Consider the following 17563-nt stretch of genomic DNA (forward strand, 5'->3'; position numbering starts at 1 on the left):
GTGACTGCAAGTAGTCATATTTTTAGGTTTTTTCGGTAAAGTCACGTAGGTAAAAAAAGAAAAAAATAATTATTTTATTTTTATTTTACTTTTATTAATTTTGATTTTTTTTCCCTACGTGACTTTACCGAAAAAACCTAAGAATATTATTTTATAATGTTGTATTTTTATTATTGTATTATTTCCCTTCTACGTGACTTTACCGAAAGAACCAAGAAGATGAATCCCTGCAGTCACGAACGCTTTAAATCGAAATTTCAATGGTTATTTTTGGTTAGGGTGGTTTAAGGCCCCCCCCCCCCCCACGTGGCATTCTGTGTTCCGGGCTTTCCCAAGAACCTCGAGGTGACCCTGCTGGAAGGTTCCACCAATGCTATTAAATCGACTGGAGTTGGGACGATTCGTCAGCTAGGTCAATGAATGAGTCAATTGGGTCAAGTCGTCGATAGAAAGGTGGCCACCCCAACATTCCGTCTCCCAAAGGTGAGAAAGCCCTTTACCAACTCCACACATCACCTCCCTCGGAGGTCAGAGCGTGGAGTTTGCACCACTGAGAGTTCAAATCCGGGTTTTCTGCTGCCCTTGATTAAACTGTGTTCTCAATTGTCGTGAGTTGATGGTCTGTCTCATCTTCTTGGTTTTTTCGGTAAAGTCACGTAGAAGGGAAGTAATAAAATAATAAAAATAAAACATAATAAAATTAAACAATTCTCACGACGTTTCGGCCACAACACAAGCAGCCGTCCACAGGTGAAGAATGAGACACTTCAAGCTAGGAACTTACATATAAGCTGGGTTGGGGGTCTGTCTCAGCCCCGTAAACAATGACTGTAGAAAAACACCACCCACGAAATTTAATGTGCCTCTGCACTTAGCTTTGAAAATGAATTTTACTTTTGGTCTAACTGTCATATCACAAGCATTACTCACGGTGGGAGGCGGGTGAGAAATGACAGTGTCGCCTGATGTCATTAAGAGGCCAGTAGAAGAGATTACAGATGTGATCATGTAATGTCGACCTCCACGGATTGTTCTCCTGTTCTCTCACACAGGGTGATGTACTTCTCTTTTAGAGTTCAAAAATAGATTCTTCATATTCTTTGGGTCTTTCGGTAAAGTCGCGTAGATAGGTTCAAATTAATAAAAACAACTGCGACGTTTCGATCACAACACAAGCGATCCTCATCAGGAGGAACAAGTATAACCCGTAAAAACAAAGTTTTTCACTATAAATCCTTTATATGCGTGGCGGCTAGAGTCCTCTCGTCCTCTGGCTTGAGATGGCTGCCACCTATGGGTCAGATGATTGCATGGCACCATTAAGCAATTGGTAATTAAATATAATATTTTTGTCCTAAAAGTGTAAAATTTTGGAAAAACAATTTTCACGAACATTAATTGTCACGCACAACGAGTCTGTGTGCAAAATGTCAGCTCGATTGGATCACGGGAAGTGGGTTAAAAAACGACCGAAAGATTTGCACGGTCGTAAGCAAGCAAGCGAACTTAATATAAAGGATTTAAAAAATACGGCGATCGCTTGTGTTGTGATCGTAACGTCGTAGTTTTATTTTATTTTATTGTTATCATTTGAACCTATCTACGTGACTTCACCGAAAGAACCTAACAATATGAATTCCTGCAGTCACGAAAGCTTTAAGTATTTACTGTTTACTATTAAACGACTATGCTTATTTTACCAGGTAACACCCACTGAGCTATATAGCTCTTATTTCAGAAGCTCAACAAAGTCGATTATCGTGTGGAAATGTATAGCAACCAAATACTCTAAACGCATGTTTCTAAATGCGGAGGGAAAAACCGGAGGACCCGGAGAAAAATCCACGCAACCACGGGGAGAATATGCAAACTCGAAATATGTAGGCGTCAGGGTCGGGGTGGAAGCAAAATATAGTAATAGCTTTTTACCCTTTCAACAAGGGTAAAAAAAGGGTAAAAACCTATTACTATATTTTGCCACTGGTAAAGGAGGTCTCATAGTATGAATGCTTGCCCCGAGCTCTCAATACTCTGATAGTGCGCTGTTGTTGAGTTGTACGCCTTTTGGCGTCGTCTGGTCCAACACCAATGGAGACTAGGCTCTAAGAAAAACTGTCTCGGGTGTGGACCAATCAACTTCAAGGACAGTGCATATCATTATCAGAGTTGTTTCTTTTTGTTTGCATTTTGACTGCTTGTGTTGTGGTTATTGCAAACATGATCCCTTGTATAAAGGCGTCAGTTTTTGTACCAGTTGAAAGGGTAAAAACCTACTACTACTAGGATATGAACACTTTCGTATGCTTAAATGATGAGGAATGTATTTGACTTGTATTGACTTGTTTACCCAAGACAGCCTTGCTGAGTCTCAACACTCTTAGTATTTAGCATGTTGGAGTAAACTGGAGTATCCATGGAATACCCATAAATGATTGGGTAACAGGTAACAATGCACACCAAAAGTCAATAATCGATTGCTGTACTGCCACATGGCCACCTTGGAATCTACCAAGATTACACACACAAAGGTACAATACTTTATTACTAGTTGTAAATAATAATACAAACATTTAACATGTGTACATTAGCCACTGAGTGTAATCTCCTCTCCATATATATATAAAAGGCAAAGTTGTGAATATGTGTCTGTTCAAAATGTTTAGCGTACTTCCCAACATGCAACAAACTTTGCCATGTGGATACTTTCCAGACTGTACACCATGCAAAAATTATGAAAATACACTTTAGTTTTTTTTTGGGGTGGAGCTCAAAAATGCATAGATTTTTTGCACGGCAACTGAACTGTGACGTCAAATCTGTCACGTGACCCACGCACGTGGAAGCGTAACGCATTGTAGTGTAGTGGTTAGCGCGCTGCGCTACGAACCCAGCGATCCGAGTTCGATTCCTGCTCACGGCCACCACCGGTAACGATGATTCAGCCGCTCCTGTGCCTCCCCTAGGTCGACTCAGCCTCAAAACGAGTAACTGGTGTGGTGTGTAAACATCGCCACTGGGGAGACAAAGGCGGCCGGGCGTGGTGGATCCAAGTCCCGGGCGAAGCCGGGGTAGTACAGCTAGTGAATTTATAAAAGCGAATAAAACATTTCAGACTGTAATTATATTTTATTACCTCCTGCTATCTAGTATTTATTTGCGCTGTTAATAAAATTGAGATTGTTTATGTGTGTGACTGTTTAGAATCCTCGAGGGTGGTTCATCCAAGATAACAGATTAAATGTTCATCTTTGGCCTCACTCCCATCACCATTGGCATAGATAGTTTCAGTCCAGACAGGATATGGTCGGAACGCATGTTTTAGTTGCATCCTTATTACTTGATTTCTTTCGGCTCGGTAAAAAAACGTGTCGATGAACCCTCCATCACCCGACATCCAATGAATAAATTTGGCACGGGGACAAAACGTGGCAACGTATTTATGCTTCAACACCACCACATCTCCCTCCCCCTTCGCACGTGCAGGGCTCACAATCGATGCCATCACAACCACCCCTCTATTTAAGGAACTAAACAGGAGGATTTCACCATGGGAACCTCATTTGCCAGTAAAAATATAATTGGTTTTTACCCTTCTATCTGGCAACAAAACTGACACCTTTTTTTACAAGGAGTCATGTTTGCATAGACCACAATACCTGCAGTCATAATGCTCCACAAATTTGTCTGTCCGCCTGATGGTGCCGGTTGGAATTACTGGCGAAACGTCGTACGTCAGATTGTAAATGTTGTGGCTTTGCTCTCCAACACACCGGTGGTGCTGAACTAGTAACGAATTGGCCACGTTCTGTTAACGTGACAAACCTTAAATTTCGATTTAAAGCTTTCGTGACTGCAGGGATTCATCTTCTTGGTTCTTTCGGTAAAGTCACGTAGAAGGGAAGTAATAAAATAATAAAAATAAAACATAATAAAATAATTCTCACGACGTTTCGGCCACAATGCAAGCAACCGTCTGCTTGCATTGTGGCCGAAACGTCGTGAGAATTATTTTATTATGTTTTATTTTTATTATTTTATTATTTCCCTTCTACGTGACTTTACCGAAAGAACCAAGAAGGTGACAAACCTTACTAAATGGCTGCGTCGGGTGGTGGCGGGTTTAACGACACATTGATGTTCATGCCAATTCGTTACTAGTACAGCACACCGGTGTGTTGGAGACTAAACCCACTACAACATTTACGAACACCGTGACATTTTTCCAGCAATTACAACAACCAGCATCATCAGGCGACAGCCAGATTTGTGTAAACATCCTCTTATTCTTTGGGTCTTTCGGTAAAGTCACGTAGATAGGTTCAAAGAAAATAACGCAAACTACGACGTTTCGATCGCAGAACACAAGCGGTCGTCTTCAGGAAAAGGGGGGTTAGCTTCCAAAGGCAAACTGTTTATAAGGGTTTTAAATGGGCGTAGTCCAAATGTCAACAGCCAATGTTAATGCAAGTGGTTTTCCACCAATCAATCATCCTCTTGTTTCGTAATGTTTATCACATTACTAATTGGCTGTGTCGGGTGGTGGCGGGTTTAACGACACGTTTATATGGACGCAATCTAACCCTTTTCTCCCCCAAAATTAAACCCTGCGTTATGAAATCTGTGTTACTTTTTAAATCCTTTATATTAAGTTCACTTGCTTGCTTGCTTACGACCGTGCAAATCTTTCGATCGTTTTTTAACCCACTTCCCGTGATCCAATCGAGCTGACATTTTGCACACAGACTCGTTGTGCGTGACAATTTATTTTCTTGAAAATTCTTTTTCCACTTTTTAGGAAAAAAAAATTCATATTTTATTTAAAATACCAATGTGATAAAAATGAAACTCTTACTCAAGAAAAACAGAAATGAATAATAAAATAAAACCGATGCCACGCATATAAAGGATTTATAGTGAAAAACTTTGTTTTTACGGGTTAATTTTTTTTATGAAATGCATTGCCATCTTCTGGAAAATGGTAGAGGTCAATAAAACGCGCCGGAATTCATCTTCTGGAAGTGGAATACTGCACGGCGCTCCGTCCAATGCACAATAACAAACGCGGAAGATTGCTTCTGGAAGCGGAAGATCCCCCAATAAAACAATAAATATTCTTCCGGAAGAAGAAGTTGACATCAAACGGCGGACGTTTGATTCTGGAAGCAGAAGAAGCTACTAATAAAACACGAATTCCTCTTCCGGAAGATGAAGCTTCCATTTAAACCGCGGGCTATTGGCTTATTGAAACTGAAGAACATTTATATAGCTTCTAGATTTGAAGCTCTCGTGACTGCAAGGATTCATATTCTTAGGTTTTTTCGGTAAAGTCACGTAGGTAAAAATTTTAAATTAATAAAAATAAAAATTAAATATAATATAAAATTATTATTTTTAATTTTTTACCTACGTGACTTTACCGAAAAAACCTAAGAATATGAATGTATATAGCTACCGGAAGCCGAAGAAGCTGCCGATAAAACTCGAATGATTCTTCCGTAAGAGAAAGCACCTTTCCCAATTAAATACGCGGGTAGATTTATAACTCTACCGGAAGAGGCTGCAGCAAGCCTCTACCAATAAAACGCGGTGTGATCGTCCAGAAGAGACCCTGTCTCATCGCGAGATCATCGCGAGATCTCAACCCTCGCGAGACTTCGCCCACTTCCGGATTTCGTCTTCACCGAGAGTCGAGGGCCTTTGAAAAGCACCACCACCACCTCGGGTCCTGCGTTTACATTTATCTCAATAAAGAGGTTCGATAACACCACGCGTTAGCTATCAGGCGCGGGGGGAAGGTTATTATCATCGTTTATTTGAAACTTTGTGACCGCAGTAATCAATACTCGCTGATTCATTCGGTAAAGTCGCGTAGATATTTAAAAAAATTATAAAATAAAATAAAACGACGTTTCGGTCGCAACACAAGCGTCCGAATTCAGGTGAGGAATACAAATGTTTCTGCTGTTGTGGCTTTATATCGGCACGGGAGAGGGTAGGGAATGGGCGGGGGGAGGGTGTTTGGCTGTAGGAGTTCACAGGGGAGATGGGGGGGTGGGAGGTTATCTACGCGATTTTACCGAAAGAACCAGAGATTATTGTTGTTGTTTGTGTGAAGGGCTTTGCTCTTTCGACGCGGCGGGGGGGGGGGCTTACGAAGCGATTGACAATGAGGAGGGCGAGCGGCAGAGTTGAGGGAGGACCGCGACTATTTGATGTCCGTTGAATCGGACCACGAAGCGGTCGGTCTCATCCAGCGGTGGATTGACAACGCCACGTTAACCCGCAGCCGTGGTGGCGATACAACAAATGTATCGATTAATGTCACTGTTGTTTTGTTCTCTGTGTGTGTGGAAGTTTGTTCAGGGCCTATACTTGACCCCCCCCACTATGTAGCCCGATAGAGGCGCATACGTTCACCGTAACGTTGAACAAAAAAAAGGAAATCGATTTTTAAATGGATTGATGGAAAGTCATCGGGAGTTGGGGCGTGAAACTTTGCATATCCAATTTCAGTAATCGATTCGCCTAACAGGTTCGATTACTCAATCCCCGATAGCGAAAATAGGTGGGGAATAAGGCCTCTTGACCGTGTGTGCCGCTGGACGGGAGGTGTTGTGCGTGATTTGGCGACGCCATCAACTTATAATCTGCGTCACTTTTGTGGGAGGGAGTTGGCCAACGTTTTTGGAAGGGGGTCTCGGGTAAATCAACTCGAGTAAAAAATAAATGTCTATAACTTTCGTGTCGACTCATTGGCTTAATCGACTTTGATTCATCCCAGGTGTACGTCGATGACGATCTCGTAGAAAAGTCCTAGTCCGCGGATGTGACAGCGACGTTAAACTGGGGTCTTGAAATGTAGCCTTGTGGTGGTTCAAGCCTGTTGTTAACCAAATACTTAATGAACAAAAAATAATGACGCAATTTGTGTTTGGCAAGTCTCAGAGAATCAAATGAAAACGGTTTAACATGCGAAACGAGCACAAACAATTGGATAAACAATTAGATAAACTAACAATTGCATAAAGAGGCCAAGTAACAGTGCAAATAATTTACTTGGGAAAACCCTCGCTAATAATTCATTTTGAGTCTTTCCATTTGGGATATGTTGCGGGTTCAAAAGTGAGTGTTCCGCCGATGAGAATGCACACAAGGGAAAAGATGCACTGAGAGCTCCACACGCCATTCTTCAATCAAGCAATTGACCAAATGTAACGGTGTACCGCACTAGTCACTTTGCCATATCCTGGCATCGCATCTCGCAGCCATGCACCCAAAACAGCACGTGCTGTTTGTACAATTGGCCACGCACCCGAGTGATAACCAGGCTCGCATCTCCTTAACTTCTGAGACCTGATGAGATCGCATCTTTTCAGGGTGCTTTGGTGACAAGCCTATTTATGTGAATTCCTTTCTACCAAGTTTTCAGGATGGAATGTCTCGTGACATGGCCCGAATAACAGTGTGAAATTATTGGAAGCTCAAGGCAAAAGCAATATTTCAAGCGAGATAATCTGTATCACTGTTATTAGCTTTTGGTGGGTATTTGATATGTGATTTCGGTTATATATTTCCAATTAATGGGGGTTCACAATGAAAAATATATTAACTTGTTTTTCAAAAGCCCTACAGAGAAAACATAAGCTTGTATGTCATTTAAAGAAAAATAACGATAGAAGTAATGTTAATGAACAGCCCTTTGTCTATCCAATACGGAATGAAGACTATCCTTGGTGCGTCGGTTGTAGGTTTGTTTCACCACCACACTTCAACACGCTGGTCAGTACGGATTGGTAGGGGTGGGTGGCCCAGAAACCACAGTAGGAATATCGCTTGCCACTTGTCAGCCGTGTTCATTCAACGAACTCTGTCGCCAAGTTCACATTGCAGTGCGCTCACTACAGGTCAGTTTTGATGCAGAGTATTGTTTTTGAAATTCAAATATTGACAAATCTGCACAGCCAAGACATGGTCAATTACTTTAGATGTCTTAATTTATGCTTAAATTGTCACCCGTGTTGTGCAGGTCCATTTGATTCAGGATGAATTTGGAGCGGGTCACCAATGAAGACAAGCTCAGCCTCTGCAGGAAATACTACAGAGGTAACGATGCGAGTGTGAAAATGACGTCCATGTCTTCTTTTTCAGTTGCCCGACACCTCGCCAATAAAAGTGAACACGTCACCCCAATTCGCTCCAGTCAGTGCTGGATCAACATCTCGATCCCACCACCTTCAAGATTCCTCCATGGATTCGTCCTTGCCTACCTCTCCTTGTATCGCATTCTACTTTCCTCTATGCACACTGCTGCACCATTCAAGGCCTTCTGTTGAAGCTTTCAGTCAAACATCACTCAGTCGTTGGTTGCTCATTCTCATCCATTGCCTCCCATTTGTTATTCTTATTTTTTACCTCTGCCTATGGCTGCCTCTATCAACAAAATACATTTGCCCACCATTTCATTACTGCATCTTGGGAGGTGGTCATGTTTAGAAACTCTGTACATCCAAACTTTGTTGTGTATTTTAAGGACCGGTTGAAGCATCTGTCCCGATCAAGCAATCTCGGTTATTTTCGTTAGCACACCCTGCCACAAGCAGCTGGTCCATTGTTACGCACGCAGTGAAGGAAAGTGAGACCATCAGTGGTTTGCAGAACACCTACGTCAATCTGAATGCGGTGAAAGCTAAATGAATGAGTTTTCCATTACGCGTTTGGGTATTGTCTTGTCCATGCTAAACTCTGGGCTCTGGAAAATCCTTACCGACACACTTTCCGTTACTTTGCGAATTCACGATTCAACACAATGGGGAACACAGATGTGTGCCATTTTTTACTTTTTATGTACCGTTTTTGACTTTTTATGTACCGTTTTACCACCAAGATGTACCTAAGGCTGCTCATTAGTGTGGTACTATTGTGCCGTTTCATCATTGGCCTTAATCTAACGACTGCTGGATGAGCATAGTTGGCATGGTTGACTACGTACGGTACAAAATAAGTACAACACATACATTCAAGGTCTCCCTGAGCTGGTCACCATCTCTCACAGACCAGCGATGCAGCAATCGTACTAGGCCTGCACACCAGCTGATTTCATTGCTGCTTATCCACAGTGGGCCTCTGCTTGGGCACTTTCACTCCTTTGGCTGTTCATAGTAAGTTTTGGCAAAGTAATGATTAATGCAGTTTTTGTAGCATCTGTAACATCCATTGACTGAAAGCATATGAATTGTATTTTGATAACTATCAAACTGTACTTTGTAGGCATTGATGAATTTATCCTGGCTAAATTTTTCTGGGGAAAAAAAGACCCATGCGTTTAAGTTATCTGATAGGGATAAATTATATTTCGAAAGGTGCTTTGTCCTGTGAATGATGCCACCGCCGTGGCTGCACATCACGCAATAAACACTTGCATAACGTGTTTGCTTAGCACTTGCTGACGTTCGGATTTCTGCATTTTGGGGATATGAGCGGTAATCCCGGCTGTCAGCTTTAATGCGCATGAAACGTGTGATTCATTCCAAAGGCAAGGTCAGCACTCGGCCAGAGTGAACCGCTCACTTAGGATTAAAAAGCAAGTCAGTCATGTTACTTTGTCGAGCAATGAGTGCATTCTGCTTTTGCACATAATGTGCGACTTTTTTTGGAATGTTTCGGCGTCCTCATTTTTTGTTTGTGATATATGTATTCCATTTTATCATCCTCATCATCATCAATCAGCCCATGACCAATCCACGACTGGATGAAGGCCTCTACCCAAGTCGCCACCATCCTTCAGTTCCACAATGTGACATTCCATCCCAGCAACTGCAGCATTGTCCTTTTGGGTGCTTTCCCTCTTTTAGCTGTTGCTACTAAATCTTTATTCTAGTTCCTCCGGCGGCTAACGTATCCTGCCCAAACCCAGTTGCTGTACTTTTCTTAACCGGAAAAGATTACCTCATTAACCTGCGTTCCTCTTTATTTCTCCGTATAATCCAAACTCTTGCACATCTCTCCATGTTTATTTGTTCACATTTGAGGTTTTGTTCCATCCTCTCAGTACGTATCCATGTTTCTTATTGAATGTTTCGCACTTGAAATGGGTTTAGATAATTCAATATTGTGGTGATTTATTCACATATAGGAAACCATTGGTGTACATGTAAACTGTGGCATTTGTATGGACAAACTTTAGCTGACATGGGAATTTTAGTTTCAGGTTTGATATGCACCACATTTAAAGCTCGTGGTAGCCATGAGCAGGCAGAACGGTAATTGATTCTTAAAAGTATCTGCATGGAGCTTTGAGTGTTACCCTGTTTTATGTATAGGATTTCCCTGCTTCCTCCAGTTTCCCAGCAGCAGGATCCATGGTGGTGCAGCGATATCCATTGTTGTACCGTACTATGCTGTCATGTTTATGCCCTTCTCTATGCCTTCACCAACCATCATTTTTCAGCGTGGTGAAGTATGGTCAACGCCCACGGATCCGCATCCAGCAGTTGATTGACATGTGCATGAACTCTGAAATCCTCCCACATGTCAAACACTCACTGGAATGGAATAGGCCAAACATTCCACTACAGGATAAGAATTAAAGGATAAGGATTTGCTTTAGGGCGCCTAAATGCCATCTGACAGTATTTTAGTTTCAAAGAGGGAGGATCGATGAAAGCCTCATTGAGTTTCAAGAGCCTTGGCATAAGCGAGGCTTGCATGGCTATTTTTATAAAGTCATTTACAAACCTACTGAACATGTTAAAATAAAAAAAATTTTATACTTGTTTTGATACACCAGCTGCGCACGTTTAACAATGGATCATTCTGTTCGCTGGATATTTGAATATTCGTGGAACAGATTGGACCTCAAATTGTCTTAACACCTCGTGGGAGCACTGTGCTCTCTCTACACTGAATATGTTTGAATACTGGCCCAGAGTTGTGACGTCAGCCGAAATCGAGTGATTGACAGCTTTTTAAAACTAAATAAGCCCTCATTTGCCGAGCTATGTCCCTACCCAAATTACTAACCGTTTCCAACATTGCCGAGCTTTCAAGGTGGAATGTGATCAAACAGCATTGTGGTCAAGGATGTGTGACGAGCCAAGAAATCATGTCCTGGATAAGTGGAACAAGTCGTCTTGATGTGTCCATTCACCCTTTGTTGCTTTCTGCAATGGTACGCAGGAGGATTTATTCTGCTGCCCTTCCTCTGGCTGGTGAATTCCATCTGGTTCTTCAAGGAAGCATTCATGAAGCCACAATACCAGGAGCAAGCCGAGATAAAAAAGTGTGAGTGCCATGCCCTTGGGTCTACACTGATTTATTGTTCATGCCATTTATTTCCCCCACTTGTGGGGTCTGCCTGCCTTGCTGTCTTTTTCCACTCATTCCTTTTACTGGGACATCATCATATCCATTCCAGTCCTTCACGTCCTGGTTGTCCACTTGAAACAACCTCTTTTTAGGCCTGCCTCAGTCTCCACCATGGTGCTTCTATGATCATCACCTTCCTGCCGATGTGGTTTTCCTCTCGTCTGACAATATGCCCCAACCCATCGACTCGCCTTACTCTCGGCTTGCCTAAAATGAGTTCCACCATCCTTGCCTTATTCCGCATTGCTTAATTTCAAGGCCAAACCATTATTGTATTCCCCAAGATTCATGTTGGCATCTCGTCAGTTTTCCATGTGGTACGCAGCATCTGCTGCTCCTCTTGTGGGTTTTTAGTCCAATATTCAAACCCATATGTCACAGTGCTGGTCTTGTACACTTTCCCCTTCAATTAAGTCAGAATCCATATCACTGCACTGCTTTATTTCCATATTCTTTGTTCTTTAGGTAAAGTCACGTAGAAGGGAAATAATAAAATAATACAAATATTAAACAAAAAATGTATCACGACGTTTCGACTGCAACACAAGCAATCGTCATCAGGTGTGAAATCCACAGCAAGAACATTTTAAAAATTTTATTTTTTCCATTTGTGCTATCCCTTTTTAGGTTAATCAGATAAGGCCGGCCCTTGACGTAAGAACGTTGGATTTGTATTATTTAGAAAAGTGGCAATTTTGCATTAAATTAAATGATCGCTTTTGCAAAAGACAAATATACCCTTTTCCTGAAGACGACCGCTTGCGTTGCGGTCGAAACGTCGTAGTTTTCTGTTATTTTTGATAATTTTCTTTGAACCTATCTACGTGAATTTACCGAAAGACTTCAAGAATATAAATATAAATCATTGGGAATTACAGTATATGGGTAGGGTGAACTGGATATTAATTGTAAGGCCAGGTGCAACCAACAGCAGTGGTTATAGAACTATTGATATGCATGTTTATAATATTAAAACTCCTATGTTGATTCATGATTATACAGCGAGAATAACATCTGGAAGGCAGACAAACACAAAGGCTGAGTTTATTGATATAGGCGCCCACTGAATTGAAATTGTTAAAATACTTAAGGTAATAAAATACATCAAATGTTATAACACATGCACACAAAAAGTGTATTTCTTGTTGCATCCACCACTTTGGTGAATTCCATGGCACGTTGTTTGCTTAGCTTAAATCATTACGCCTAATCCACCGGCTCAGACATGAGCTTTGTACTTGGCAAACGTGGATGAGTGCAGGTCTCTGCCACAGCTGAGCACACTTTTAATTTCGGCACGTCCCAGTCGGGGACATCACAAGTGGACATTGTCAGACCGGAGTATGCTAATGCGCAACATCGTCGCCCTATGGTCACACATGCATTCAGATGTTATAAATAATGAGTTTCAGCACAACCTTCTGTTATCTGTTAGCCCCGCAGACAAACACCGACTTTGCTGAGTGTATACAATGTTAGTGGTGAAAATTAATACGATACCGTTTTGGGGATAATTATGAATTTGAATTTTTCATCTGACGACCTTGTGTCTGCATATATATATTTTAAAATTAAAACATTGGTCGCATGCTTAAGTTTGTTCATACTATACAAGGCTAATTTGCATTGCACATGTTGGTTGACATGTAATTCGTGCATTTCACGTTAATATCAGCCAAGGGACAGTTTTCTGTAGTAATGAAAATAAAGGCATTTTTATTTTCATGTTCCGCATTTAAATTGGGATGCATCTTCAATCACTCGCTCCCGATTGATGGCGAGCCAGTATTTTTCAATGTTTAGGAGATTGTTTACATTGAAATGCTTCATTAGCGGCATAGGTTTAGAATGGTGCTATCGTTATTTAAGAGTACTTTGTAAACATTTGGCATAATTGTGGACATCGAGCCATGTAAAAACTACTTACATTAATAATAGGGTGTTAATTCTAGATTTGAAGCTTTCGTGACTGCAAGGATTCATACTCTTAGTTCTTTCGGTATAGTCACGTAGGTAAAAAATATTATTTTATTTGTATTAATTTTAATTTCATTTTTTACCTACGTGACTTTACCGAAAGAACTAAGAGTATTGATAATAGGGTTTCTCCCCTTTTTTCTGGCAACAAAACTGAAACCTTTTTACAAGGATTCATGTCTGCATTAACCATAATACTTGCAGTCAAAATGCAAACAAAAACACACACTCTGATAAGATATGCGTTGTCCTTGAAACTGATTGGTCCACACCAGAGACAGCTTTCTTTTGAGCCTCGTCTCATTAACTTGAAATAAAGCACGAGCTTTGTGAAGGGTTTTCATGACCACGATCAAAGTGGGATTTGTGAATATACACTCGCTTTTCTAGCTTCTAAAAGCTACAAACACTTGTTTTGTGTGTTTTCAATGCCTTTGAATCATACCACTTGCAGACGAAAGAGGTTTAAAATAAAAATTGCTCGGTCGCACTGCCCCAAACAAACACACAGGACACACGATCGTTGGCGTGCCTCGGTCTCCATGATTCCTTCATCTCCTGATGATCCCAAAAGTTGTTGTCACATTCCAAACCTGTAAACAAAACCACGCTGCCCCCAATGCTCCAGACCCTTCCTGGCTTCCAATTCAATTTCAGATCAATTTCAAGATTGCGCTTGCTGTCCTTTAAGATGATCCATGGACCCACCCTTGCCTACCACTCCGCTGTTATCTCACTCTACTCCCTTCTATGCACTCTCCCACATCTTGCCTCGCCTCTCCTCTCCTCATCACACTCTACTCCCCTCCTTGCATCGTCTGCTCAAGCAACCCAAGGCTTTCTATCAAAGGCTACAGTCAACCTCAAAGTCTGGGACTCCATTGCCGCAGTCATCCGTGCCTCCTGGTTCAAAACCTTGCTTTTTTTCCCTCTGTCTTTAAGTGACTGCCTCTTTGCAACGTAAATGTGCCTGCACCGTTTTTTATGCGGTGTATTGAGATCTGATCGCATTCATGCGCCACGTAAATCTACATCGTATTGTAGACATTCGCAAACAAGATGTATAAACTCGTATGCAGACCCATATACTCGTAAGAGAAACCCGCACACTGACATTAGAGACCTGTGGACTCGTATAGAAATCCATAGCCACACAACGCAGGGGATTTATCACCGACGGGCGCTATCTGTGCAAAATAAAAATGCCTGACTTTTTCTCACCAGACGCCGCGTGGCCTTTCGGATTCTGTCGCGCTCCCGACGCTGCGTTTACGCCGCACGGCGCGTCGTGAATGTTTCCGTGTGCGCAGATGTGGTCCGCTCGGCGATCGGCGTGCTGGGCTGGACCGTGGTCCTCACTGTGTGGATCTCTATCTATCAGCACTTCCGCCCGCAGTGGGGAGCCACAGGCGACTACATGTCCTTCACCATCCCCTTCGGCATCCCGTGATGTTCGCGAGTTGCCGGCGGCAGGACACCCACCCCCTTCGAGTGCGCACAAGGGCGTTTACACTTGCAGAGAGGGCTCTTGGCATGTTGTTGGCTCAACAGTGGGTCCTCGAATATAGCGGGCTGATTCAGGGGTGGTGGTGGGGTGATCAGGTTTACCAGTTTTATTTTTCATAAATCCATGAAATCTAAATTTATCCCATTGTGCTATTTTTTTTGAACGCACCGTATATTAACACAAGTATATAATAATGAGATATAAACTTACATTTTTTTTGTATCGTGAATGCTTGGTTCACAGGTGTGGTGGAGCTAGTGGTGAATCGAAGGATAGCTGAATTAGTTACTGCGTAGTATCGTGCACAACTTGGGACTACCTGGCACACAACGTTACTTGCGCAGTGTGGAGACGCAGCGAACCAGTCGGCACAGCTTTTCATACATTTTTGTTAATAATTGGTTCGTACGATTTTCTACTTTTTTTCTTCTTTAGCTTTGGTTAAATTGTAGGCGTCCCAACAAAAACACCATTTATATGCAGGATATCCTATAAATGCTCACATTTTTGTCCAGGACACGCTGTATATATGGGCATCCAGATTCAAGGAAATTCGTGCAAAGGATGTATCCTGCTCAGAGGTCGCAAACGGGTTTTGATTCCTTACCCGTACCCGGCCGCACCAGGGTCGCAAACGGGTACCCGTACCCGGCCGGGTATGGGTAGCCGGGTATCGGGTAGGGTACGGGTATCGGGTACCCGGTTGCGACCTCTGATCCCGCTTCAGGGTTGGTCACATGCATAGGTGTTCATGTATACAAGGGTCTTTTTTTATGCAAACGATATTAGAAAAATTGGGCACTTTTGAACGTGGATATTTGTGCACTGGGATGTTTTGTGTTCATACTACCGATGCATAATTATTATTGTAAGCATTTCCACACGTGTGCTTTTTAGATTAGGAAGTATTTGGCCTCGTAAGATGCCAGTCAGATTTGGCAGATATCCCAAGTAGCTTACTGCAGAGTAACTACAGCATGCTAACAATGCCCTTTAATTGCCTTGCTGCCCTGCAAGGGATTACATTTTCTGAATGAACTTATATTCTGCGTGAATTAATTGTGTATATATGGTTTTGAAAGTATTGCAAACAGTGCAGTGTTTTGTGTTCATACATAACAGTGAAGCTTTGTAATGAGTGACGAATTATACATGCCTTCACAAATGCTCTTTCAGCAAAACAAGTAAATATGCAGCCCTCTTTGGCAATCTACTGTTGGATGAGGGCCTCCTGATCATGCTTGATGATCAGTGGGTTTGAGAAGACTTGGAGCATAGACTTGTCAGCATAAAGGCAAGGTGAACAAACGCTCTTTCTACATTATCGAAATTACTAAAACGTGCATTTACTGAAATGTTTGGCTTTTTTGAGCATACGTTAATAGACGGTTGCAAAACCTTCCACGTTTATTTGAAGTAATGCGTCCCATATTTTTTGTCATTTCAAGTACTTTCATCTTTGAATAATGTCGTGGTTGAGTTTAAATGCTTCGCGTTTTACTCTCAAATGTCCTCTTGGTATTCCATAAATATGTGTCCGTTTATACTGTGTGGTACACCCAACAGCTTGTGTTTTTCTTAATTTTTAGGATATCAATTGTGGTGTTTTCTTTTGGCGATCTGAAACGTATTGGGACGATTTCGATCTTGTAATTCCATACGATGTTACTCCGCTGTTCGAATTTCACAGACACTTTGCTTTCGGAAGTGTGTACATTACTGACATTAAATGTTCCCAATGAACAAATAAAGTCGCTTCACATTTGACTGTTTGTGAATTGTCATCATTCAAGTTGCAACTTGGAACGACGACACGCATCGGACCGATACCATTTTCAAATGACTTGGTTCCCAGACATTTTGCCTTCGCAAAAATAAACGCAGCCTCAAGTTTTTCAAACCAAATCGCGCAGAATGTGCCTGATCTCATCAGATTTTGTCGGCACAGCAGGTTGGAGCCTGGCGAGACATTCGATTGGTCAGCACCATGCATTAATTCAGGCGTTATCGCCTGGCAGGACAGAAACGAGCACTGCATAAATGTCCATTGTACTTCTACGCTCCCCCTGCCTTGAACCCGCACAGACCAGGGTGGTGAAGTATGCTCAAATAGCTACCATGATGTGGGGAAGCCTTCATCCAGCAGTGGATTGAGGGCTGTAAGTGTACGTGTCTATCGCCTACAATTTTGGCATCCCTTCAAACCTGACCCTCCTATTGCGGTCACGTTTTTGATTGACCAACAGCCACGGTCAATACACTGCTGGATGAAAGCCTCCCAAAGCTGCCACGATATTCGGGGCCGTCCATAAATGACGTCACGCACCTAAGGGGGGGGGGGGGTTTGAGAAATGTGACGTCACATAAAAATGCGCAACTTTAAATAACTATAGAATTGTTATAACAACACTAATTATAGCAACACTCCTACAACATCAGAGTGCGAGAGCCACATTAAATACACACTACAATGACAATAGTTTAAAGCGATTGGAAGCATGTTTTATTTTCAAAATGGGAAAGCGAGGATGTCTGTGGGCGCCACTACACACGTATTCTGAAAACGTTCATCATCAGTAGTCCTGGTCAATCCACTGCTGGTTGCAGGTCTCCCGCAAGCCGCCACCGCCGCCATCCACTCGTGTTGCTGCGATCTGGTCATTTCCATACAACTCGTAGAATCGACACGCGTTTTGAGAATCTGGCTGCTATAAG

The 17563-nt window shown here is 42.1% G+C and overlaps 1 protein-coding gene across 2 annotated transcripts; it reads left to right on the top strand.

Annotated features, from left to right (window-relative positions):
- The first annotated feature begins 5624 nt into the window (after window positions 1-5624).
- Window positions 5625-16615, top strand: LOC144728596 (gamma-secretase subunit PEN-2-like). 2 transcript variants are annotated; one of them, XM_078608130.1, is made up of 4 exons: window positions 5625-5753; window positions 8027-8103; window positions 11176-11280; window positions 14652-16615. In XM_078608130.1, the coding sequence occupies exons 2-4, from the start codon at window positions 8043-8045 to the stop codon at window positions 14789-14791; spliced, it is 306 nt and encodes a 101-aa protein (XP_078464256.1). In that variant the 5' UTR covers window positions 5625-5753; window positions 8027-8042; the 3' UTR covers window positions 14792-16615. The 2 variants fall into 2 exon arrangements, with proteins under 2 accessions (XP_078464256.1, XP_078464257.1); XM_078608131.1 differs by having other exon boundaries at window positions 5667-5939.
- Window positions 16616-17563: the final 948 nt, after the last annotated feature.

The sequence above is a fragment of the Lampetra planeri genome, chromosome 29 (genome assembly GCF_965212315.1).
Source record: "Lampetra planeri chromosome 29, kcLamPlan1.2.h2, whole genome shotgun sequence".
Classification (NCBI taxonomy): Eukaryota; Metazoa; Chordata; class Hyperoartia; order Petromyzontiformes; family Petromyzontidae; genus Lampetra; species Lampetra planeri.

What these genes read in the sequence shown, in the direction of transcription:
- LOC144728596 (XM_078608130.1), top strand. Translation starts at nt 8,043, where the DNA reads ATGAATTTGGAGCGGGTCACCAATGAAGACAAGCTCAGCCTCTGCAGG. An exon ending in CTGCAGGAAATACTACAGAG is followed by an intron (nt 8,104 to 11,175) that starts GTAACGATGCGA and finishes AATGGTACGCAG; the next exon opens with GAGGATTTATTCTGCTGCCC. An exon ending in GCAAGCCGAGATAAAAAAGT is followed by an intron (nt 11,281 to 14,651) that starts GTGAGTGCCATG and finishes CCGTGTGCGCAG; the next exon opens with ATGTGGTCCGCTCGGCGATC.